General features: G+C 34.7%; 1 protein-coding gene across 3 annotated transcripts in view; it reads left to right on the top strand.

Moving 5' to 3' along the window:
• Nucleotides 1-17,451, top strand: part of LOC126699188 (cytochrome P450 CYP82D47-like) — a 53,156-nt gene extending 35,705 nt beyond the window's left edge. For 2 of the 3 annotated variants that reach the window (XM_050396858.1, XM_050396857.1), the window contains exons 2-3: nucleotides 15,281-16,232; nucleotides 16,584-17,451. In XM_050396858.1, the coding sequence (XP_050252815.1) occupies nucleotides 15,294-16,232; nucleotides 16,584-17,222 (1,578 nt within the window). In that variant the 5' untranslated portion in view covers nucleotides 15,281-15,293 and the 3' untranslated portion in view covers nucleotides 17,223-17,451. Of the gene's footprint in view, nucleotides 1-15,191; nucleotides 16,233-16,583 lie in introns of those variants that run through there. The other variant, XM_050396856.1, reaches the window with a different exon arrangement.
• Nucleotides 17,452-27,772: the final 10,321 nt, after the last annotated feature.

The following is a 27,772-nucleotide window of genomic DNA, read 5'->3' as shown; positions in this document are numbered from 1 at the left end:
ACCCACATAAACAAATCAAAAGAAGCAACTTCTCAATTACTTAATTATTACAACAACAAAAAATAGTAACATAATAAAACCATATATGCTAAGTCATAATCTGACTGCAGATCATCAAATGTAGATCAAACAGAACTTTGATATACACTCGTGGGAGGTCCTAATATCAAATTTATAGAACATGTGAGTTTGTAGGAATATTGGGTACGGTCTAGTTCTATCATTTTAGAAGGGGAATAAATGACAAGAAGATAACTGAATTGTACACTTACAGATGGATAATCCTAAAGATATAAATATGTACATCTCTGTGATATACTTCGATGATTAATCTCACAGGTAAAGGAGGTGTACAAGGAGAAAATTATCATGTTTATAACTGTTAAAACACACTCAGCATTTTTATGTAAATGGAAAGCTGAAACTTTACTTGGTTATACTGTTTCTTTAGAGCAACCATCGACGAGAATAACTCTCTAAAGAGAATTTTTGCTGCTTATACAAGTTACATTTTCTATCATCTTATTTTTTCATCCCAATCTAACAAAATAATTTTCTATTCCTTTACTTTTTCCTTCTTTCAACTAAACACACATGAGCAAAAACTAAGGTTATGTTTGGTAATTGTTTTTGTTTTCTATTTTTAAAAACTTGTTTTTGGGAATAGAAAGAAAAACAATTTTCTTATATTTTTGAAATAAAAAAACCATTTTTGGTTAGTTAAAATTAAAAAAAAAAAAAGTTTTTTGAAGAAAAAAATAGAGGATACTGAAATATGTTGTTACTAGGATTCGAACCTTGGCGCTAACTCATTAATTGAGATGGATTTATTAAATCAGACACATGCTTTCATTGGTTTTGAAAACTAGAAACTGAAAACAACCTTTTGCTTGTTTTCAATTTCCTTTACAAATTGAGTTTTTGTTTTCTATCCTTTTTGAATTGTCAAACAAGTTTTTTAGTCTCAAAACAAGAAAATTGTTTTTGAAAACAAAAAATAAGAGGAAAAAATAGTTATCAAACATAATGTAAGGTTGCGTTTGGTAACCATTTTTGTTTTTTGCTTTTTTGTTTTCAGAAACTTGTTTTTAGTAATAGAAGTAAAAAATAGTTTTCTTCTATTTTCAAAGTCAAAATTTTAATGTAAAGATTTTGGTTTTATTTTTTGTTCCCACCAAGATTTGAAGCTTGGACTTCACTTAAGTGCATGGTTACACTTGTTTTCTCTGTGTTTTCAAGCTTCCTTGGAAACTGAAAATTAAAAACACTTATTCATTTGTTTTTAGTTTCCTTTGTAAATTTAGATGTGGAAACTTTTTTTTTTCCTATTTGTTTTCAATTACCAAACAAGTTTTCAAGTCTAGAAAATAGAAAACAATTTTTGAAAATAGAAAACTAGGAAAAAAATACGTACCAAACTGTGGGGGTCAAAAACACAAAGCTACGATAACTAGCTTTGAATTTAGGATCAACACAACTAATTTCTAAAGGATGGGAGATGGAAATTCACAAGGGGAAGATCACAAAGATAATTGGAGACAAATATAACTGAATTAAGGCTATATATGCATAGAAACTATATTCTCGTGATACAAACAAAAGTTTCAAAGGATAAATACAAGTGAAGATTCTTCTCACTTTCTCTCTCCTGTTGTTCCTTTGATTTTTTATGGATCCCCCTTCTTGTTGCTCTCCTCCTTTTATAGCCATCCTCCTCTTCTTATAGCTGTCCTGCTCTTAGCTGGATCTAGGGGGATACTTGTTACATCAACACCTTCTCTTGCCATTTCTTGATCATGAAGATAGACTTTTGTGAGTGTTTCCATTGTCCAAGGCAATCATTCAACATTCAATGTGGCTGACATTAGGTGAGGAAAGCCCTTAATGCGAAGGTGACTATTACATTGGGCTCTACATTTTCTTCAACATGTTCCCCAAGAAAGTAGGTGAATAAAGGGTATTCTTGGCGAGGAGAATGACTGCTTCTCAACTGGGCCACGTTTCCTTGGGAAGATTGGCTTCACGAAATACCTTTGTAGTGGGCCCAATTGGTCTCTTCTCAACAGGAGGTCCTTTTATCCCTTATTGGCCCCTAGTCTGGGCCCATTCTACGAATAGGGTTTCTCAGGACTTCCTTTTCAGGCTAAGGTCTTCGGGGCAGATATAAGTCCACTCCCCCACACAAACATACCCTAAATCTTTTTTATCACCTCACTATTTTATATCACACACACACACACACACTTTTCCATCCCAACCAAACAAAGCCTAAAGTGTCAGTCAATCAATCTTGAAGGGTAGCCAATTTTCTCCATGACAATTATTATTAAAACTATTAGTACATTAAGGATTTAATGTTTGAAAAAAAAAATCAAAATTTTAATGACTATTAATGTAATGGTAAAGGTTTTGCTACATACATTGTTATGTGGCAGCAAAAAGAAAGCAATATGTATCTAAGGGTAATGCACATATTATTATCTAGACCCTTAGACACTTGTCTCTTTCTTTTTGCTGCCACATAAACCTATATGCAACAATTTTTGCATACAAGTATGCAGCAAAACCTTTCCTTTATGTAATAGGCAATGATGCATAATTGTGGGCACAACCACAAAATGAGGTGTCTACAATAATTTATTTTACAACAACCAATCACCTAGATCATATCCCTTCATTTTTCTATCATTTAAATCAAACATACATGAGTGAAAACTATTTTTTCTTCTTTCCCCCACGTTTCATCCCCTCACCATTTTATATCTCGCACTTTTCCATCCTCAACCAAACAAAGTCTAAAGTGTCGGTCAATCAATCTTTAAGGGGCAGACAATTTTCTCCATTGCAATTAATGTTTGAAAACTATCAAAATTTCTAGGATTATATATCTCTCTCTATATATATTAATAGGCAAAACTTAGAGAAAGTCTAATTAAAATTTCGAATTAAAGTTAAATTTTGCGCCATGTGTCCTAAATTATTTTAAAGAAAGTTTTATTTTCTAATTTAGAATCAAATGTGAGACCACATCATAAATATTCACCTAAGTGAGTTATTAAGTACAAAAATCAAAGAGTTTAAAATAAATGAATTGTAAAAAAAAAAAAAAAAAAAAGTGCTTCATAATAACAAAAATTAAGAAGTAATAAATAAATATGAATAGTTTATATTTTATACCTAATAATATTTATTACAGGACTTTTTAAAAAGTTAAAAAAAAAATGACTATCAATAATATTTAATTATATATATAAGAATTATACTATGCATCTTAATGTATATAATTACATTTTTTGGGTCGGTTTTAGACTTCATAATATTAACGTTTAGCTAAAAATTCACTTTATCTTATTTGCTCACTCCACGTTCCTGGAAAAAGATGATAGAGTGGAATTTTGAATGTAGCGTAGATGGGATGTTAAAAGGAGTACAACAACGTGGGTCTGACTTATTGAGTGTCCTCTCGCATCCTACAATAAAAAAATATTGACCGAAGAATTTGAGTACCTAGGTTGTGTTTGAGTTAAGCTTGGATAGTTCTTTTAACATTTAGTTTATTTTTACTATTATTTATGAGTTTTATTGTACTTTTTGATATTATTCATAAGTTCTACTGTATTACTTTAGCTTTTTCTATAATATTTTCAACAAAAAAATTTTAATTTTCACCAAATAAACTGTTGATAAACAGATACTTAGTATGCGTTTGGGTAGAAATTATTCTACCCTGCATCTGCATTTCTGGCGTTTCACGCCTTTTTTTTATTTTTTAATTGAGAAGCACGTGAACACAGACTTGCCAGTGGGTCCCGTGCACTGTGCATGGGACCCACCACCTCGTTGACAACCAAATTTGCACTGGAATGGCACTGTTCAGTGGGTCTCGCGCACTGTTCACAAGACCCACAAACCTCTTTTTTCAATAACTTTTTTTATTAAAATTAGGTCCCACGTTACTATTTACACATTTAAAAATTATTTTGCTATAATATTTTCAATTTTCAGCAAAATAAAATTTATTCAAACGGACCCTTAATATAGCCACTTTAGCCACTTGCGGTACCTTTGTGTTAGTTTATGTAATAGCCTAATAGGCAGTGATTCATACTATATTTTACAACCACTAATCACCCGGATCACATCTTGAGAGGGCAGAAAATTCCACACTTTTCCACGTTTCAAAGGAGTATTCCACACTTTTCCATCCCTGTAATAAACAAACAAAGAATAAAGGGTCCGCGGCAGATTAATATTGACGGGGCGGAAAATTTACACCACCTTTTAAAACTTTCAGTGCTTTTAAGAATTTAAAAAATCGAAAACGATGAAAGAAATCAGGTAGAAACCGTAGAATTAAACTTTGGCTTTGGAAAAAAGGGTCCTGAACAGGATACGGCGGCGCTAGAGTAGCGTAGACGGTCAAGTCAAGAAAATATACAGCCGCCTAGAAAATTGAGATTTGTGGAGCAACATGTTGGGGTTGTTGGAGAAGGTGGGTGTGAGGGGGCATGAGAGAACGCCAAGCTTGGAAGATTGGCTGTTGTTCTTGTGTTGTGCAAGCGGGAGAGAAGCAAATCTCATAGAAAAGGGCCCTTTTATTTATTTTATTATTATTATTACCTCTATTTGACTATTTGTTAAAATAGTTTGCTATATAATAGTAATTTTAATGGAATTTTTATTATTATTAAAAGGTAACTTCTTTTATTGGGTATATTACAACTTTAACAATTCAGGTCATTCTACCATACTCTTTATTTTTTGGATATGGTACCCACCTAAATCTAAACCATTAAATGAATAAAAATTTAATCCAAACCATTCATTTAATTTGGAGTAATTTATAAAAGACACACTGTCTATTGTGGGTTCACTCAGAACCTGTTCTTTCTCTCATACTAGGTGGCAGGGAAACTGTGTTGCCCATGCTTTAGCTAAGAGAGCTATTATTTCTTTTCCTTTATTAGTGTGGATGGAGTATGTTCCATTTGATGTTGAGCAGCTCGTTGTTTTAGATTCTGCAACTAGTTAATAAAAGTTCTTGATGTTGATTCTCAAAAAAAAAAAAAAAATTTGGAGTAATTTAGAGTAAATATTGGCTACCTATTAAACAAGTTACATATATAAGTAAAAAAACAAAAAAGAACCCAGTAATCACTGTGCGCTTCTCTTTCGCAAAAACAAAATTCTGTCTATCACGCTTCTTTCTCTTTATATATCATGCAGTTGGATATATAATGTAAAGGTGAATTCGTACCATTAACTTTGAAAAAAAAAATGTCTATATTCGGTAAGCTAGAGACTGAAGTAGAGGCTAATTAAGGCTCCTGCTTATAAGTTCCACGAGGTTAACAGCAAAAGAATACACGAGACAGCCAAAATTTGCCCTAAGTATTTCCAGAAAGTTGAGTTAAAAGAAGGTGAATGGGGAGGAGAGGGCTCTGTTACGTGCTGGTATTTTATCATTGGTAGGATAACTAAGATTTTTAATTTGTTGTTCATCTTCGATATCATTTATCTTTGGATTCTTCAACGTTTTTATATGTCAGGGCTGCATGAAAAGCTTTTAAGTTGTGTAGAAGATACAATATTCTCCTCTTCTATATATGGTGGATATTGACAATTCTATATATATATATATATATATATATATTAAAAGTTAAAAGACTCAAAACTCAGATAAAATCCAATTAGATTGTGTCATGTGTCTTATATAATTTTTAATTTTTATAATAAATGAATTATTAAGTGTAAAAATTGAAGAATTCAAATCCGGTTAGTTCTAAATTGGATTTCAATTGGAGTCCAATTTTGAGTCACGCATCTATTTAATATTTTAATTTTTGTAGCTAGTGAACTATTGGTTGTAAAAAACGAAGAGTTTAAATCCAATTAAATTATAAATTATATATATATATATAAACTATTATATATTTTTATAAATGTATGGTTTTAAAAAGGTGTAAACTAATACTATATATAATTTGAACACCTTTTAATGTATAATTTAAACTATATAATTGCGATTGTTTTTAATTGTGCCCACGCATATGCACGAGGTTATACACTAATTATTATTAATAGACAAAGAAAATTAATAATTCTAATTCTAATGAAACAATTTATACATATAACGAATCCAAATCTTCAAGATTTTTTTTCCAATTTTTTTTTTTAAGTAAAAGTGCATCCGGATCTTGAAAGGATGGGTTTCACTTTTTCTTCCTCCAAAAAAGGGAATTCTGATGTACAAAGAAGCGGATTTCAATTTTTTTTTATAAAAATATTTCTTCCAAAGGAAATCTGGATGTCCATTTTTTTTTTTCTATTATCCAAACTCTTTTTTCTCTCTACTAACACCACCATCATCATCATCATCATCATCATCATCATCATTATTATTATTATTATTATTATTTATTAGCTTTATTTATAATAGGAACTAGTCGCTAACCCGTGCGATACACGGGATAGTTAAACAAAATTTATACACATTCACTTTTATTGGTATAATCATTTGAAAATAATTCTAACTAATACCCAAATGTAAGAGACATATTGACTTACTATTTAAAGTAGCCTTTTGAAGAATTTACACATATTGTGCAACTGAGCCTTAATTTCTCATCAACAATAAAATTATGGAAATTTAAAACATGGAAAGAAAATAAAAATTACAACAATTAATTCCATTATCTTTCATGCTATACTTTGTAATTGTACGGAATTAAGTCAACTCAATTTAAGTAGTTGTAATAAAATTGGCTTCTACTATTCTCTATTCTATAGAGATATGAACATATTGGATTTCTCAAACAATTACCAGTATTGCAATAAAATGATTTATTATTGAAAATAAGAAACAAAGAAAATCTGTCTATAGTTTAAGAAACACAATATAATAAAATTAAAGAGATAAAATTTTCGGAGGACAAAATATTATAGATAATTTTAGAAACAGATTATACACTTAAAAGGGTTAGTAATTTATAGCACTTACCCCCCACTGTTAGTATACAGATACCAAGTGCGGTCGTTGTAACCCTTTAAAAGAACTTTCCCCAATTGGACCCTATCAAAAAAAAAAAAAAAAAAAAAAAAAAACACCCAATTAACAAAATTGATCCAAAAGGGTCTAAAAAGCACACAAAATCAATTCAAAAAACAAAAATATGAGACAAAGTAATTACTTTCCGCTGCCAATAAAATCGTCTTTTGTATTGCTGTTCCAAAGTGCAACACTTATCTCTCTAAGGCCTTCAATTAACGAAAACACAAACTTTTCTTGGAATACCGGAGTATTATGACCATCTATACACAAAAAAAAAAAAAAAAAACAAAATCAGCATAACTCACTATAACTCTATAGAAGCCTCAAAAGTATAAAGAGAAATTAAAGGGGTTGAATTTGATATTTACGTTTGGAGAGAGAGAGTTTGCAGAAACTGTGGCTTTATATTTCTTAACTTGAGAGAGGGGTAAGGTTGCTAGTATTTTGAGGTGTTAGGTTGCTAGGGTTTTGAGGTGTTATAATGTTTTTATTTTTATTTTTTATTTTTTAAATATTATGCTGACGTGGAAAATTGTGGTGCCAGTAGAGGCTTCGGTTATATATATATATATATAGATGATAAATATTTTTTTGAGAGAGTTTCAACCTATGACGGCCGCTTCTAATGATAGCCATTTATTATCGGACCAAGATACCAATAGATTTTTGGTGTAGGAGATAATTGAACCTCAGATCTCTTTTATTCAACCATCAAAAATTTTACCAATTGAATTAACTAGAATTCATAGAATAATAAATATCTTATTGTTGTTGTTATTGTTGTAATTATTATTGTTGTTGTTAGTACTTAGTAGTATTATTAGTATTAGTATTAGAAGCAGTTAGAACTTAGAACTATAATAATAATTAGTAATCTTATTTTTTATTTAAGTATAATCATAATCATTATTTTTGCAACTACTACAACAATTACTCCAAACCACTATTTACATTTTCATTATCATAGTAAATAATAAACCCTATGAATTTAGTAATATTGTAATTTTTATGTTTTTGTTGTTGTTATCATCATTCCTATTATTATTTTTGATACATCGATAGTTGAGGCTGGGAGAATTTGAATGATAGATATTTCTTTATTATTTAATTAATGTTATTAGCAGTACTACTACTGCAACAACAATTGCTAATACTACAATTACTCAAAACCACTATTTATATATTCATTATCACAATAAATAATAAACCCTAAGAACTTAATGATTTCTTTAATTCTTATGTTGTGTTGTTGTTAATTTGTTATTGGTATTATTAATACTTTTGTTGATGTTATTATCATCACCATCTCTGTTATTTAAGTACCATCGTCAACTCTCAGTGTTAATACAATGCTTAATTTCTTTATCTATTTATGAAAAACTGCCAATTGTCTTATATAATATCTGAAATAAAATATATTCGTTCCTTTTGATAAATTTAATTTCTTAGAAATTGGTTAAGGCAAAAAAAGAAAAAAGAAAAAAAGAAGAAGTAATGTGGTTAACACAGTTTTTATGTTTTTCAAAACAAATTTCATCATTGCTGAAGTTGTGTGTACATGCATGAGTGTCATATGCCTCCATTATTTACAGTCAATCACTTTAACAATTGCGAAATTTATTGTCAAAAAATTCGAGTTCGTAGCATTATTGAAAAAAAAATGGTAACCAATGTCATTTTGTACTCATCGAGATGGTTTCGACATGTACTACCTACAATGGGAAATAGTAAAAACTAAAAAAAATATAACTTTTAAACTAGAAGTTACTCGATTCCTAGAACCAATAGATTACATTAAAAAAATTCAACTTGAATGGAACCCAAAAGAAAATACTCCTCTCTCTCTCTCTCTCAAAAAGTATATTTTTCAACTAGTCACTTTAATACATGCACTTATCAAAAAAATAATATTGTAGCTCTTGTCAACAAGTTTCATCAAACCCTTTTTTTCTCTCTTTTAACCTTAAACTTATTATCACAGGTCATATTTAAGATAAATAAATTTATTTTATGTTTTGCATAATATGTGCTTTATATACAATTGTTGTTTAAAAGTCTATTCTTAATTTGATTTTAAGTGAATTTGCCTATTACTTGTGAAGGATTTTATTTTTAAGTTTTTTTTTATTAGCAAAAAACAATATATAACACAAAATTAAGTGAAAATCACACAAATAAACCGAATATATATATATATATATATATATTGAGGTATTGTGCATAACATCATCCATCAGTCATTCAAAATAGTAAGTTAGGAACGTTTTCAAAGAATTAAGGAAACTAATATCTCGAGTTTTAGAAACTCGAGATCCATATTATAACTCGAGTCCAAAAGACTCATTTTGGGAGTGTGAAAATGCCACATAGATCTCGAGTCTTTAAAACGCGATTTCCATGCAAAAAAATTTCACCTATAGTGGCATTTTTAAGCCTTACAGTGACGTTTTTAAGCCCTATAGCGGCGTTTTCCTGCAAAATTTTTTTAAAGTACAGGTTTAGGGGTCCTATAGTGGCGTTTTTAAGCCATATAGTGACGTTTTATAGACCTATAGCGGCGTTTTTACTCAATTAATGGAAATCGAGTGTTTAAAACTTGATTTTCAGCCTGATTTTTTTCTTTATCCACTTACAAATCGAGACTTAAAAACTCGAGTTTTATCTTGGAACTCGAGTTTTAGACACTCGAGATGCTAGTTTTCAAAATTGTTTTGAAACGTGACAATTAACTAAATTTTTTAATATTTATTGTTATTTAGAAAAAAAATTCTATATATATTACTTAAAGTTATCGCCTTAAAACTAAAATTCTATCTAGGTGGTTTGAAATGAGAAAAATTATATATAATAGGGATTTGCTTTCGTATTCAAAATGACTAGTTGCTAACTTGGGCGATGCATGAGAAAGTGTTTAGTAACTATAAGATTTTATCAAATCAAATGCTTTAAAACTTGAAAATCTTAAAGAACTTACATTAGCACTCATCAATCTGTTTACAAAGCCAATGCTAAATAGATTTACAAATTGCATTCTCATATCCTTTGTCATTTGCAAGGTAACATGACTCTTTTCATCACGGTTTGCATCCTTCTATCCTTCAAAAGTTTTAAGAAGTGCCATGTGGTCATTGCATAAAAATGTGTATAAGGTTATACAAAATTCTGTCATTATAATCAACATCCTAAAGCTAATATCCAATCCAAAATGTGTAACCAATGTTACATATTAGAGTGTTGTAGAGGGCAGAGAGTAGAGCAAACATTTTCTTACAACCACAACCATATGGCTTAGAGTTCTAACCATTATTCTAAGGAACCCAACAATACCAATAACCCAAAAAATATTGTTTTGATACATTTACTTTAGGAAAAATAAATTCAAGCAATCAAAATCAAAAAAATCTATCTTAAAATTACAATTTCATACACAATCACACAAACCCACTATGAAATTCTATTTAAATTGTCTATTGCTTTCATCGAACTATTTGATTAACAGGCATAGAAACAAAACTTAGTGTAAGTAAAGCCAATAAAAGTCACCAATAAAGGAAAACCATCTTGCTAGAAACATCACAGAGACCAATAAATTAGACAGAAAGCACAGAAAAACCTCTCTATCTAACAGATCAGAAAACTCTACAGAAAAGTACCAATTTAATATGATATTACCAACTTTGCTTTGAAAGAAGATCACAAAGACATCACAATAAAGAATGAGATGGAATATACTCCTTCAGTACTACCATGCTTCCAATAAGCTAGTCTTCTTTTCCACTCTTCCAACTACAAAATCCAATGCTAAATTTGCATTGAGAGGAACTTATAATAATAATAATAATAATAATAATAATAATAATAATAATAATAATAGAGAATCTATTCGTCCTTTTCATCTAATATGTAACTTGATAGATGGTCTCAGGCACTTTTTGCACATAGATTCTTTAAATTGTATATCAAATTAGAAGGAAGAAATTACATGTAAAAGCCAATTCAATAGAGAGATCTATCACACACAGTGATCAATAGTTTAAAAACAAAAGCCTTGTAATGTATCTGCCATATAATGTAATCATAGAAATATGTGCTTATCTAAGAATATTTCCATAACATACTTACCCTTATCTGACCAATTTTTTAAGCATAGTCCAATTCAAAATGTTTTTCTTCTTCTATTCTTTTTATTTTATAAGAACTCCAATTTTCACTACAGTCCAATTAAACTGTAATTAACTCAGAGATCATATGTTGACTACAAAATTGGTTCTAAAAATACAAAAAAAATTTTAAAGCAACGCAAAAGACAATTCAAGTCAAATGAAACAATCAAGACTAACACAGTAAGAGTCCAGAGCTATTAAAGATGCAATTTAAAAGCTATAAATATAGTACCTGATTTGATTCAGATAATAAGGAAGTTAAAGCATAAAGCTGGTGGTTTATAATCTATACAAAATTATAATAAATTAGATCTTTAGAACTCAAGCATTACACAATACATAATACACACACACATATATATAAACAGTAAAGGGATTCATACTTTGATCTCAATCAATTATTATTTAATATTACATCAATTCGAGAGGATCCTAAAGTAGGAAGCAATTTGACACCCATTGATTTTAAAACTCCAAAAGCTGTTTAGGTAGCTTCCCCAATGAATTAGGCTGCAACTAACTGCACAAACTGGCCTTGATACCAATTGTGCTTTTAGTGTTAGATGCTCAGGTTTTTTATTGTCTTTCTCTTCAATCTTTTCCTCCATTCGAATCTAAATAAAAGTGAATGGAAGAACAAAAATTAAAAATTAAACCTGCTTTAAAACATCAAATGAATGTAGAAAGAATTAAATTTGTTGCTTTTTGGTATTCATTGAAATCTGTTGTTTTAAATTTGTTGCAGGGAAGGAACAACACAAATGTACAAAGAATTATAAATTGAATAGCTGTGAATTGGTTTGGAGATAGTATTGAACAGCCATAAATTAAAGTGATATAATGCTCTACAATAATTTCACAAGCAAATACCAAATGGTAAGTAACTAAAGGCTAATACCAAATATTTTATGAATATTTTTCCTTCTTTCTCTCCCTACAGTTTTCTTTTGTATTTTCCTTTTCATCTCACACTGGCTAATAGGTGAATGTCAAAATCCTAGTTGATACCAAAGTACATGTTTAATATTGTTAAAACAATATAGTTCACGAACATAAAAAATCCTAAAAAATCAAAGAATTAATCCCACAATTCAAATAACTATAAATTGTAAATCATCTTAAAGATAAAATCCAAAAAAAAAAAAAAATAATAATAATAAACAATATAACCCCACAATTACAAGACCACCACCACCACATACATCAACACATCCGTGTACAACAAAGTAAATTATGAATCATCTCAAAGATTAAATCCCAAAAAATAAAAGTAAAAAACAATATAATCCCACAATTACAAGACCACCACCACCATGCACAAACTCACAAAAAACTCAACAGTTGTATGGTTGAATGAAAAGGCTCTACCTGGTTAAGCAGGAGTTGAGGATGCAACAAAAACCAAGGCGTAGGATAGGCTCTAGCATAGAAGCTCCTTATGGTCTCCTTGAAAAAAATTAGGCATTCTAGGGTTTTTGCGTTAGGAGTAGTGTGCGTGTTCTCCTTTTCTTTTTGTGAGAGAGGCCAATCGAATTTAAATTTAGGGCTTCTCTAATTTTGCGTAAGTTTTTTTTTTTTTTTTTTTTTTTATTTAATATTGTGCTGACGTGGAAAATTATGAGAGCTTCAGAGGCTTCGATTATATATATATATATATATATATATTAGAACAAAAATTAAAAATAGCCCAAGCCCAAAATCTGAAAAATTTTATTGATAATCCAACAAATCCGAAGAACTTCATCAAACATAACCAAAATTGAATCTGAGAAAAGGACAAGAAGTCACAAAGGTAAAAGAGCAAATGATATTGAGTCTAAAAGCAAACCTGAACAAACCATGGGAATGCCTTTTGTCTCAGAGAAAGTGAGGTTTCCTTGGAGATTTTCCTTAGCCCTTTGCTCACCATGTCCTGTTCAACCCCAAATGTTTATAGATATCTTTAATTTAATATATATATATTTAATCTATGTTAAATTGAACTATTCATTGATAAGAAGATGGGGTGAGGTGAAAGGCTAAATGGAATACCACTCATACAAAGCGCCACATGGTAGAATTTCATGCTCGCCCGAATGTGATTTCTGCTATATATATATATATATATATATATATATATATTGATAAGAGATAAGTGGAAACGAAGAATAAGAATAAAAATCCTAGCCCTCCAAACATAAATTCATAACAAAAATAAGAATAATGTTATATTCACAATATTGTTACAATAAATTCATAACAAATGCTAACCCTCCAAACAGATATAATCCTTAACCCCTTAACCAAACAAACAAACAAAAAAGGGCTTAAATAATATCAATAAAAATTAGCTTAAATAACAACAAAAATAACCCAAACAAAAACAAGACTAGACAACCAAACAATAAGTGAACCAAAAAAAAAAAAAAACCTGTAATCATTCAAATTTGTAACTCGTTCACCCATTCAATAAAAATAATATATAATTTTATTTCCTTGGTGGTGATAGTAGTCATGCTTTCTTTGGTTTTGCAATCAAAACAATTTTTCTCTCTTCAGCAACTGAACTCCCATTTGTAGCAATATATATAAATATATATAAATATATATATATATATATATTTTTTTTTTTCTCTTCTCTATTATCATTTCAGAATCTCTCACTTTATTACTCTCTTCTTAGCATTCTTAGTTCTCACTTCATTTGTTATAAGTCCCTTTTCTCTTTGTCTCTTTGTTAGTATAAAGAAATTGTAACTTGTTTTCTTTTTTGGTGATGTTGATACATATAAGTTATCTCTTTATGAGATTTTGTATAACTTAAATTTCTTAGTGACCACCTTAAAAAAATTCTAGAGTCACCCTTAGTTATCTTTGTTGTTATTTGGACTAATTTTTATTGTTATTATTTAAACCTTTTATTTATTTATTTAAGGGGTTAAGGATTTTGTTTGAGGGAGCAAAGTTATTTTAGAGTAATATTATATCTACAATATTTTCACTATAAATCTTATGTGATGAAATGTTATTAGTGGGTTAAAAGTGGTGTCAATATTAATTGCTAATTAGAATTAGTAATTGCTTACTAGTTACTATATGGGATTTATTGTGAAAAATGTTATGAACGTAGCATTACTCTTATTTTTATTGAACTCAAATTCTTGTGATTCTCAAGTTAAGATATTTAATATTTTATTAAAATGGTTAAAATAGATTAGATTACTTTAGTTGCTTTGGTATATAATGTTTTTCCAAGTATACATATACTTTTTTTTTTTTGGCAAGTCAAGACCACCTAAAATATATGAGCTCTTGACATCATCCATTCCAATTTGTTAAAAATATATTAGACATATTAGCTAGCCCAATGTAATAGGCCCAAACTCACTCCTACTTTTACTAGTAATTTAGGGTTTAATCGTCTATATATACTCATGTTATAGATCATTGTAAAACAAGTTATTGTACTACACTCTTATACAATAAAGATGTAGTCTTTAAGGGTTTCCTTTATAGACGTAGACCAACAAGACAGAACCACATAACCCTTGTGTTCTCGGTGTTCCTATTCTATATTTCCCCTTCTGCATCCTCTCTAGTATATAAAACATGGTATAGTGCGTTGTTAATATATTTAACATAATTAAGTAGGATGAGAACCCAAGTCAAGAAACTCAACACCATGACATTTGAGAGGCAGTGCAAGTCTACAACTATGGCTTTCAGCAAAAAAAAGAATTTTATAACATGGTATAGTGCCTTGTTAATATATTTAACATAATTAAATAGGATGAGAACCCAAATCAAGAAACTCAACACCATGACCGTTGAGAGGCAGTGCAAGTCTACAACTACGGCTTTCAGCAAAAAAAAAAATTTATAACTTTGACGAATACAAATCTCCTGCCATGACAGTTGAGCGCCGAACAAGTCCACAACTATGACTTTCAGCAAAAAAGGAAAGGTCTACAACTATGACCAGTCAAGCAACGTGAGTGACAAAAATCAGCCCGTGATTTTTTTCTCACCATTATAAAATACTACCAAGTTGTGGGTGAAAAGTTCATAGTATTCTCCATTCCCTCAGGTTTGAGGACATCATGGAAATTACTTCCCATCTACTTGCAATTGCGGGGTTTTTTGTATTGGCTCTATTGTACAATCAATGGAGGGTGAGAATTGGTAGTCGCAAAATTAAGGGTATGTTGGCTCCAGAGCCATCAGGTGCCTTGCCAATCATAGGTCACCTTCATAAACTACGCGGCCAAAACCCAATTGCACGAACCTTAGGTGCTATGGCTGATAAAGATGGTCCCATCTTCATGATCAGACTTGGCATGAAACCTGCACTTGTGATTAGCAGTCATGAGGCAGTCAAGGAGTGCTTCACTACAAATGACAAGGCTTTTGCTGCACGTCCAATGTCTAGCCAAGGAAAGCACCTTGGCTACAACTATGCAGTATTTGGTTTTTCCAGTTATGGAAAATATTGGCACATGATGCGAAAGCTAACCAAGCTAGAACTCCTCTCTAGTCGTCGGCTTGAAACACTAAAGAATGTGCAAGTATTCGAGGTGGAAACTGTGATTAAAGATTTGTACACTCTCTGCAAGAGCAACGAGGGCAACCAAGCCAACGTGGTGATTAGTGAGTGGGTTGAGCGCCTAACCTTTAATATTATTACTAAAATGATTGCAGGGAAGAGATATTTTGATAGCTTCAATCATGGAAATGATGAAGAGGCACAACGTATTGGGAAAAATATTAAAGCCTTCATGTACGCAGCTGGTGTCCCTATCATTTCGGATCTGATTCCATTTCTAGGATGTTTTGATTTGCTGGGCCAAGTAAAATCTATGAAGCGTATTGCAAGGGAATTGGACTCTGTAGCAGGAAGTTGGGTTGAAGAACATAGTATGAGAAGGCTGAAGGGTAGTGAACCAACCGACAAGCCGGACTTCATCGATGTCATGTTATCCGAAATTGAGGATGATGCATTTGGCCATACACGTGAAACCATTATAAAAGCAACAGCAATGGTAAGTTATAGTCATTTATCGCACTACTTAATTAATCAACCATGTTTTTATTTTGTTTTTTTGGTTACAGTTGACTCAATTGGTAAATTTTTTTACATTGTCGAATAAGAGATATAGGTTGAACCCTTTCTACACCTAAAATCAATTGGGTATATATATTTAGTGACTTTGACCCGTGTTCATTCTAATTTATCATATAATGATAGTACTTTCTTTTATTTACAAAGAATATTATACCCTATAAAGAAACATTGCTTTCTAATAAGGGAAAAATTTTGTTACATACTCCGTGTATAATAACTAATAACCAGTGCAATTCTAATTAAGTGTGGCCTCAATTTCATGTTGTAGAATCTCATCTTGGCTGGCTCTGACACTACATCTCTAAACTTGACATGGCTCCTGTCCATATTATTGAATAACAAGCACGCTTTGAAGCAAGCTCAGGAAGAGCTCAATCTCAAGGTTGGTAGAGACAGGTGGGTGGACGACCATGATATCAAAGATCTAGTTTACCTCCAAGCCATAGTGAAGGAAACATTGCGCTTGTACCCACCAAGCCCCCTATCAGTTCCACATGAGGCCATGGAGGATTGTCATGTTTGTGGCTATTACGTCCCAAAGGGTACTCGTTTGCTTGTTAATGTGTGGAAGTTGCACCGAGATCCAAGAATTTGGGAGGACCCAGAAAAGTTTCTACCAGAGAGGTTCCTCACAAGCCATGCAAGTATAGATGCTTCAGGTCAACATTTTGAGTTCATACCATTTGGGTCTGGGAGACGAGCCTGTCCAGGTTACACATTTGCATTGCAAGTATCTTACTTGGCACTAGCTCGCTTGCTTCAGGGATTTGAGTTCATGACACCATCAAATATGCTGGTAGACATGACGGAAGGGTTGGGCATTACCTTACCTAAGGCAACTCCCCTTGAAGTTCTTCTCACTCCACGCCTTGCTTCCAAACTCTATCAATCCCAAACAAAAATATAAACCTTGCTTTCCAAAAGTATTTGTTTTCAATAAGCTTGCATATGCAAGGAGCTTATAGTTCAATAATGTCGTTTGTCTCCTTTATATGGAGAACTCAGATCAATCTCCATTTGATTGAATGTAATAAAGCTTGCACGCTATTTTGACTTCATGCCATATAGACGGATTTGAGCCCCTAATATGGTCACATTTGACAACTTTAAGTTGAAGGATCATGATTGGTTGGATGGCATCGTTGTTAATGGTGAGGATGGACCTATTGGTTTCAAAGTTTTTTAACATGGATTTTATTAAGAGTCACCCCTTAGGAACTTTTTATGGGAAAAATAAAAAAAAGCAATTAATTTTTTTTTTTTTTTAGCTTCTTCAATTTTCTATATAAAAAAGTTTCTTGAAATGGTTCATTAATAGATGTCCTTAATGAAAATTATGATGGAAAATAAATCTCCCATTTAAGTAAGATCAGCATAATAAACTAAACATGGCAAAAAGATTATAAATTAAACCAAAAATGGCAAAAAGATTCAAACAAACATGAAAAATAATTAAACACAATTAATTAACCTAAACATAGTTAAACATAATCAAATATCATGTGAAAAATAACTAAATAAACAACAATAAGAATTTTTCCCTAACCTGGGTTCAGGATGCGCACGCATACTCAACTATGCGTATGCATGGTTAAACCATGCGCACACATACCCGATGGATGCATATGCATCCTTTAGCATAGATCCAAAAAATTACATTTTTAGAAATTAATCAAACAAAGATATAACATGTGAGATCAAACAAGCATGTTAGAACCCTAAACACTAAACTAACATGAAGCAAATAAAACAAACATCATCATAAACAGATAATTTAGAAACAAAATCAAAGAATTAAACTAGACTACATTAAATAAATAAACATGTTAAACTTTACATAAAACTAAAATAACAAACCAAGAACAACAAGAACAAATTATAAACAACCTAAAATTAGATTACAACATATCAAAAACATCATAACATCAATCAAACATGATAAGAACACTTATGATAACATCAAACAAGGAACCATGTGAATCCTATTTAGCAAAGTGAGAAACCATGGAAAAGAGACTCACCTTGCTTTAGAATCACAAATTTGAGATAGTTTAACCGACCCCTCAATGCCTACAACACAAATATTAGATTGAAGGAACAAGAATAATTAAAGAATACAACAATGGTTAGTAATCAAAACTCAAGAACAAAAGATTTTGAAAAGGTTTTAGAAAAAAATTTGGAAAACAAACTTTCTGCCATGGAACTAACTAAAAAGAGCTTTTTTATTTGTTAAAAATGTGCAAAGGTGTTGTGTTAGGGATTTGAAAAGAGAAAATAGGGTTTTAGAGAAGATGGAGGCCAAAAAATCACTCTCTCTAGCTAGGGTTTTGATTGGAGATATAAGATGAGTATTTATAAGTTAAAATTAGGGTTTTCTAGGCTTGTTAATGGTCTTTGGATATTCCCAAGGGTCTAGGGGCTGGCTCACATCAAAGAATGATGTTTTGGGCCCTTAAAAACGAAGTTCCATTGCCCAGAAAATTGGCCTACATATGCATCTTTTGAGGGTGCGCACACACCCTTGATTCATGCGTACACATGCCCTAATTCCTGATAGTTTTGATGGCCCGACTTCAAACAGTCCACAAACTTTTCTACAATAATTTTACAAAACTTTTGAGATAGTAAATTCTTACTGATTTACATTTAGGCCTATCACTGACATCACTTTTTTACTTACTAATAATCACTCATCACAATAGAAATTTGTAAAAAAAATTGTAACTTTAGCATTTTTCTCATTTTAAAAGCTATTAAAAAAAATTTATAGATTTAAAATCTAAAACAAAATATACACTAAAAAAAATTAGCCCAACAACAAAAATTACTAATAGTAAAGTTAAAAACAATTAAGCTTAATTAACTAATTTTACCAAAAACGAACAACCTAGCCCTTTTAAAAAATTTAAACAAAATAATTTTGTCCTTACCAGGAAGGAGATGCACACATAAAAAACACAAATAAATAATAAATAAAAATGAAAATCCCTTTAGTAGTTAAGTAGCAAAATTCGATGTCTGAACCATTGCACGCAATTTTATTTATTTATTAAATTACTAAAATCCTTAAACCCTTCAATTCATGTTAAAGACATGGCTCTCTCTCTCTCTCTCTCTCTCTCTCTCTCTCTCTCTCTCTCTCTCTCTCTCTCTCTCTCTCTCTCTCTCTGTTCGAAGTTTATCATTTCAATCATAATCTCTTTGCATCAAGTCTCATCTCTTGTTATTTCATTTCTAATTCTTTTGTTATTCCATTGTTTTCCGAGAACATATTGGTAAGTCTGAATCAATTTAATTAGGGTGTTGGGTGCAAATTGTAAACTGGCCTACTATTATATACATACAATACTGTGGGGCCAAGGAACTTATGATCCGACCCACGCTCTAATAGGGCCCAGGGCCCGTGCCGAGGAGGGTATTAGCCGAGGACGAATGGGGAAAGGCCGAAATGTCGGGGACACAGCCGAGGATGACCCTATCCTCGGCACTCCAAGACTTCAAAGGGAAGAGCAACATCTCGTTGAGGGCTGCCCCCAAAAAGCCCCCTGAAGGAGATGAGAGTAGAACGGGGCCCACGTAGGGGTACGGTGCGAAACTGGTTCAAGGTAAATACGTCCCCTTCGCATTAAATGCACCCGCCAACGTCTTGACCATGTTAATGAGAAAAGACGCCTGGACAGGGTGACTTCGATCATCGCAACTAACAAAAAGTAAGGAGGGACAACTGATGGGACGGGTACTGAAGTAGGCACCTACCTGATCGACAAGTGGAGGGCTAAGATCAACCAAGAAGGACTATATAATGTGAAGGTTGATGCACCAAGGAAGGGGCGGGGAAAAAAGGTTAAGAACTAGAGCCTCCTAGCCCACCTCCAGGAGAAAGACTCCTCGAGCGAACACAATTTAATTCTATATGTACACCACGACTATCCACCGTCTGGTGACCAAGGCTTAGCCTTTCAAACCCACGCTCTATAAATGATATTGTTTGGGCCTTTTTACGTGTGAACCCAACATCATTTTGGGTCATTACGAATCGAGTCCTTACAATTGGCACCGTCTGTGGGGAAGGCTTGTGTCTTGGCACAGGTGGTGGGTTGAGACAATCCCTCACATCATTTCCAACAGCCGGATGTAGTGTTCTAGCGTAAAGTTCCACTAGGGGCTACGTTTCTTCACTAGGGGCTACGATTCGTAGCGTTAGCAGCACGAATGGTTCTAGGGGCTTACCCGAGGAGCTAACCCCCCTAAACCAAGGTCCCACGCCATAGCCGAGAGGTTAATTCCCCCAACTACTTAAAAATCAAGTTTTGGACAGAACCAAGGTATTGCATGGTCCTCGGACTCAAACCTATGGGGAAACCAACTACTTAAAAACTAAGTTTTGGACAGAACCAAGGTATTGCATGGTCCTCGGACTCAAACCTATTGGGAAATCAACTACTTAAAAACTAAGTTTTTGACAGAACCAAGGTATTGCATGGTCCTCGGACTCAAACCTATAGGGAAACCAACTACTTAAAAACTAAGTTTTGGACAGAACCAAGGTATTGCATGGTCCTCGGACTCAAACCTATGGGGAAACCAACTACTTAAAAACTGAGTTTTTGACAGAACCAAGGTATTGCATGGTCCTCGGACTCAAACCTATAGGGAAACCAACTACTTAAAAATCAAGTTTTGGATAGAACCAAAGTATTGCATGGTCCTTGGACTCAAACCTATGGGGAAACCAACTACTTAAAAACTGAGTTTTGGATAGAACCAAGGTATTGCATGGTCCTCGGACTCAAACCTATGGGGAAACCAACTACTTAAAAATCAAGTTTTGGACAGAACCAAGGTATTGCATGGTCCTCGAACTCAAACCTATGGCGAAACCAACTACTTGAAAATCAAGTTTTTGACAGAACCAAGGTATTGCATGGTCCTCGGACTCAAACCTATGGGGAAACCAACTGCTTAAAGGAAATTTGGACACCAAGTTGGTACTAATGGCACATATGACATTTTAGGTGATGCCTATGTACCCGCTGAAATAGGACCAAACACGAATTCAATACCCTATGGGGGCGGGCGTGCTAGTATTCTGAAACAGGGTCCTAAACATGTCATATGTGCAACCATGCATACATGTTACGATAATTAGTTCAGAAATCATAAACAGTAGTAAGTATCGATGAGGGCAACTAACAAGTAACCAAAAGGAAAAAGGAAGAAAAGAATTTCATATATGTGGTCAACAGGTTCAAACTACCAGCAGACTACAAAGTTGTGTCAATAAAAAAAAAAAAAAAAAAAAAGGGAAACTAGTTAATCATTAAACTAAAAACAAATACGGAGCCTGGCCGGGGTTTCTACTTCTTCAATTCTGCGTCAGCCACATCCTGGGAAGGCGGAACGGGATCAGCTTCGGCGCCCTAGAGAACAGTCCCTTCTGGGGAAGACTGAGCAGGATCGGTGTTGGTGCTCTTGGGGACCACAGCAAGGGGAATTGCCTGTAGGGGCTGGGCAAGTATGGTTGGCTCTTCGGCATTAGGCATCTGAGTGCCGACCACAGGCTCAGGAACCTCTTTGGGTACCTCGAGATCCATACGCTCAGATGCTTCTATCACATCCTAAAGCTCTCCCCCTTTAAGCGGCTCGCCAGGAGAGGCACCGACCTGTACAACTGCCGACTGAGTGACCCCTCCCTCATGTTGGTCGCTCACAGCCTCGGAGCTAGTGGAGGTGGCCTCACGGATGGCTGTAGGGTAGAATATGTTCTCCGCTCTCCACAAATCAGACGAGGCGTCCACCCTAGCTCGCTTCAAGGCCTTTTCCCAAACCTGGGAGCAATAAAGCCTGCATACTCCGGGAATTTGGGCTTTAAGGGAGGCTTGGGTGTCAGCTACCCCCGCGTTGTAACCCTCATCCTCAGCCGTTTCCTTGGCAGCCTCAGCCTCGTTTCTAGTCAACTCAGCCTCTCGCTTGGCCCTCATGGTTTCGTCCCGGGCATACTCCGCCACACCTTTGTCATTCTCTACCAAGATCAGTCTTTTATTTAAATCACTGATCTGCTCCTTGGCTATTCGCAACTGATCCTCGGCTTCAAGCAGACGTTTTATTTGGTCCTCGGCCTGTTTTTGGGCGCCAGCTAAACCCGCCGAGGCGCTATCCCTATCTCGAATAGCTTCTGTTAAGGCAGCCTTGGCCTTGGCGAGGTCGTCCTCGGAAGCTTTGAGAGTCCGCGTGGCCTCTAAGCACTTGGAGCGTTCATTCTCGGCCGTCTTACTCTGCTTGTTCACTACCTCCTCCGTCCTATAGGTGGCCTGGAGAGCCTATCAAGGGAGATAAATACATCATGAATGACAGACCGGAGTAAGAATTAATAAAGTTTTAGGTTTCAAGAGCCTTACCATGCCCAAGTACCTCTTCGTACTGAGGAAAACCTCCTGCATTCTCATTTTCTTCAACCCATCCACGTCGATGGGAAGTAGCATGGTTCTCCCTAGTGCGTCTGCCACATAACCACCCTCGCCATCTCCAAGGTCTCTCATGGACGCAGTTTCCAGCAGTGGCCCCCCGTGGAGCATTGGGGCGGGAAGCCAGGCGCTTGGCAAGGATTGGGCCTTGATCCCCTTTCCCTTGCCTTGGGAAGATTGGGCTTCGGTCTCTTTACCCTTGCTTTGGTGCCCAATCTTCAATTGTTTCGCACGCGGGGCTTCCTCCCTCTCCTTAGAAGGTTGGGATTTTCCCCCATCCAAAGTTTCCTTGCCCTTGGGACTCCTCTTTCTCTTTGAATCAGTGCTCTCCGGCCGAGGAGGCAGAGTTGGTTGGGGAGGAGCAGGAAGTTTGGAGCGGGGGGATTGTGGCTGTGACTTTGTGGAAGATGACCTAGTCTGGATAGTCTGGGGCTGAGGTGGTGGGGGCGAAGCATTGGATTGCGGCGTTCCCTGCGCACCCTTCCCCGGTTGACCCTCGAGGACGTCGAATAAGCTGGTCGGGGGCTTTCTCTTAAGTCTAATCTCGGCTTGGGAAGATGTGCCTACTGATGACAATTCTGCCTCTGACAAGGCTGGGTCACCTATATCACCAGAAGGATCCTCGAATTGGTCGGCTAGGTCAAACACCCCAAATCCCTCCTCGGACTGATCTAATTCGCCTTCGTCCTCCGCTCCTTGATGAGATGAGGAGAGGTCCACCAGTGGGATGCCCTCTGGGACAGATGATCCTTCGGAGATTAAAAATCCTAACTCGACCACGGTAATTTTTGGAAGCCGAGGACGGCTGGCGCTGATCACGTGCCTAGGGTCGGCAAATGACTTCTGAAGGGGAGCGTACCCTAATATTTTGTGAGCAGCTCGGACTTGACCATCTCCATCATTTACGAAAACTGCCGCTTGTAGAACAGTCTCTAAGTTAACCCAGTTAACTAGGTGAAAATGCCGTTGAAAAGCGTGTGGATCTGCAAAAAAAAAAAAAAAAAACACATACGCATGGTTAGTTACCGAACCACATCAGATTAGAATAGCGCAAAGGGTCGGCGCCCTTCCATTCCCTATACCCCACCTGGTTCTCCTTCTACCATGGGGCACGGAGTGCCATCATGCCATTCACCGGAGATGATAAGGAAATCCTTGTTTAATCCCTTGTTGGAATCAGGGAGGCATTGAATTAGTCGAACCCTCTCGTCTCTCGTCTTCATGTAGTAGGATTTCCCCTTCAAATTTTGGAGATTATAGCACCAATTTACGTCATGGTGGGTCAGTCTTAGCCCCATCTTTTCATTTAAAGCATCCACACAACCCAAAATCCTAAACATGTTGCCGATGCACTGGGTGGGGGCTAATCGGAAGTGCCTGAGGTAACCCTTCGTTAGCGGCCCCATAGGGATTCTCATACCCCCCTCTACAAAGGCGAGGAGGAGAATTACCACCTCGCCCGTTTCCCTCATATAGTACCACTCCCCCATCTTACAATGCCTCAGACTTACGTTAGGAGGAATCCTATAATCGGCGATGAACTTTTTCATCGCCTCTTCAGTATCGACTAATTTCCTCAGTCTCAATTTAGCCATCTCTACGATTTACTAAACAAACTCAACCAGCGACGGGAGAAGAAAGGGAACCAAAGAAAAATAAACCCAAAAAAGAAAAAGCACGAGTTAATGGAGGCAAGGAACTTACAGAAAAGAGGAAAGACGCTTCGGACAGGCTTTTTGTGCTGGAGATAGACTTGAGTTTGGACGAAAGTTCAGATGAACCCAGGGTATACGCGCTAGAACTCTTAAGTGCAAAACTGAAGAGACAAATCCGTTCCAAAAAACATTTATGTTTCCTATTGAGAGTAACTGCACGAATTTTCCCGCCCATAAAGGCCAAGGAATCTCCACCGTTAGATCTCCATCATGCCGTAGAACGTGGGAAACACAGAGCCGCCCGCATTTCATGAGGCCACGCTTCACCTTCCAAAGTCTCCAAGAACGTGTCTCGGGCAGATGAAAAGTCTCGGGAACCGATAGGTGATAAGGATTGATAGGCATTGACAGATATCTGATGTCATCAAAACTCTCCTATCCGTCCGAGGAGCCGAATAGCAGGATTTTGAGGGATTGTTGTGGGGCCAGGGAACTTATGATTCGGCCCACGCTCTAATAGGGCCTAAGGCCCGTGCCGAGGAGGGTATTTGTCAAGGACGAATGGAGAAAGGTCGAAATGCCGGGGACACAACCGAGGATGACTTTGTCCTCGGCACTCCAAGACTTCAAAGGGAAGAGCAACGTCTCGTTGAAGGCTGCCCCCAAAAAGCCCCCTGAAGGAGATGCGAGTAGAATGGGGCCCACGTGGGGGTACGGTGCGAAACTGGTTCAGGGTAAATATGTCCCCTCCGCATTAAATGCACCCGCCAACGTCCTAACCATGTTAATGAGAAAAGACGCCTGGACAGGGTGACTTCGATCATCGCAACTAACAAAAAGTAAGGAGGAACAACTGATGGGACGGGTACTGAAGTAGGCACCTGCCTGATCAACAAGTGGAGGGCTAAGATCAACCAAGAATGGCTATATAATGTGAAAGTTGATGCACCAAGGAAGGGGCGGGGAAAAAAGGCCAAGAACTAGAGCCTCCTAGCCCGCCTCCAGGAGAAAGACTCCTCGAGAGAACACGATTTAATTCTATATGTACACCACGACTATCCACCGTTTGGTGACCAAAACTTAGCCTTTCAAACCCACGCTCTATAAATGATATTGTTTGAGCCTTTTTACGTGCGAACCCAACATCATTTTGGGTCGTTACGAATCGAGTCCTTACAAATACTATAACAAAACTGTTTTAGGGTTACATTGGGTAGTATCAATATTACAACTGACCATACTTTTGTCACATTTAGTGGTTTTTTTATTTTATTTTATTTTTTACTCACATTTGATGATTCTATCGTCACATTAAGGGTATGTTTGGATACCGCTTATTTTGCTAAAAACTGAAAACATTGTAGCAAAATAATTTTTAAATGTGTGAATAGTATTGTGGGATCCAGTTTTAAAGTTTTTTTTTTAATAAAGTACTTGTAGGTCCCATGAACAGTGCACAGGACCCATTGGAAAAGCATAATCTCATGTGAAACGCTCTTCTCCAAAAAAAAAAAAAAAAAAAAAAAAGAAAACGCCAAAATGCAAACGCTGATAAATATGAACTGTATCCAAACGGGTACTAAGCAATTTCAACATCATATATAATTGTATTTTTGTCATATTTTGTAGTTGTTTTTTTTTTTACTCACATTTGACAGTTCAATTGTCACATTAAGCATTACCAATATCACATATGATATAACCGTATCCAACCTAACCCAATCCATCCAATAATCAACGAATATATATAACAAAAATACCCCCCAAAACCTAAAAAATGACAAAAATACCCTCGAAACTTATAAAGTAACCAAAATACCCTGAAACTCTCTAAAATTACCAGAATGCCTTCAAATTCTAAAAAATGACTGAATGACCTTGAAATCTAAAAAATTATCGGAATGACCTTGAAACCTAAAAAATGACTGAAATACCCTTATAACCTAAAAAAAATTGTAATACCCCCGAAACCTAAAAAATTATCAAAATTCCCTCGAAATCTTAAAAAAAATTGTATATCCTTAGTTTCATATTATAAATTTTAGTACTTTTCCCCTTCAATCTGCAAAATTTTCTAATTCTTTTGTTATTCCATTTGTTTCCCGAGAACATATTGGAAAGTTGACATCAGTCTGATCAAGGTGTTGGGTGCAAGTTAGTAAATAGCCAAAATACCCCTCAAAAACATTTAAAAGGAGTAAAATATCCCTAAAACCTTGAAATAACTCAAACACCCATATTGACAGTGATGATGATGATCACAAAAATCCCAAGCTTTTCTTGGCCTTGATTTTGATTGGGCTAAGCTTGATGCTAACGGTGATGGTTGGGACAACATGTATGCTTAGGCCCATTGACCTAGCACATGTACGTGCTTCTAAAAGTTGGAATAATTTCAAATTCAATTAAGTTAGCCCAACACTTTAACAATATTTTGTAAAGTCCAAGTTGAAACGATGGTTTCCTCTTTTCTTTTTCTTTTATATTAAATATATGTTAAATGAAATTACTAAAATAGTTTGCTTTAAATGAAACTTTAATATTAAAATTTTCAATTAATTAAAAAATCTTCTAGTTAAAACTGTGTTAATAAAATTTTTAAAAGATCTAATAAAAGTTTGTGGGGAAATATTTGTGCCTTTATGTCATCTAATGATTGGCATTTTCCAAATAAAAGAAGACCACTTGGCTGAAATTTTTGCGATTGTTGCTTTGTGCATTTGGAGCAATCAAAATGCAAAACACCATGACAAGGTTATGACAACCTGCAAAATTTATAGTAGAGCAATGGAATTGATGCAAAAGTACCGATCTGTGGTTCAGGATATTCTTGTTTTAGCCAAAAAGGCGAACATCGCAATTGCTAACAAAACATTTAGAAAATGTGTATAATCGAAGAGAAAGAGAAAGAATGGCCTTTTCGGTGGACTTGACGCTCACATATAAACATCTGCATTGTTCCTTATACAATGATATATATATATATATATATATATATAAACAAAAAAAGTAAGAGTTTATATCAATAATATCTTCATACTACATGTAAACCATATGTGAATATGATTGTCTAGATCAAAACCATAAAGCCCAAAGATAGCAACTTCAGTCTCACGACTAAGAGATTTCCTTGTACTGGTCAAGTCTCATTATTAGCTCCATCTAATTAAGCTTCTACATGAAAAAGAATAAAATTCCCTTAGCAATATATCATTCCTTGAAACACTAACAAAGATATATGTCAGCATAGGCTGAAATGTGTTCATTATAAGTTCACTACAAGTTTTTGAAGCTATTATCTCACCGAGGAAAGCCAAAGGAACCTCGGAATTTTC

Source organism: Quercus robur, chromosome 9, assembly GCF_932294415.1.
Source record: "Quercus robur chromosome 9, dhQueRobu3.1, whole genome shotgun sequence".
Classification (NCBI taxonomy): domain Eukaryota; kingdom Viridiplantae; phylum Streptophyta; class Magnoliopsida; order Fagales; family Fagaceae; genus Quercus; species Quercus robur.
The sequence above is the reverse complement of the archived record's forward strand: the minus strand, read 5'-3'. Positions and strand labels throughout refer to the sequence as shown.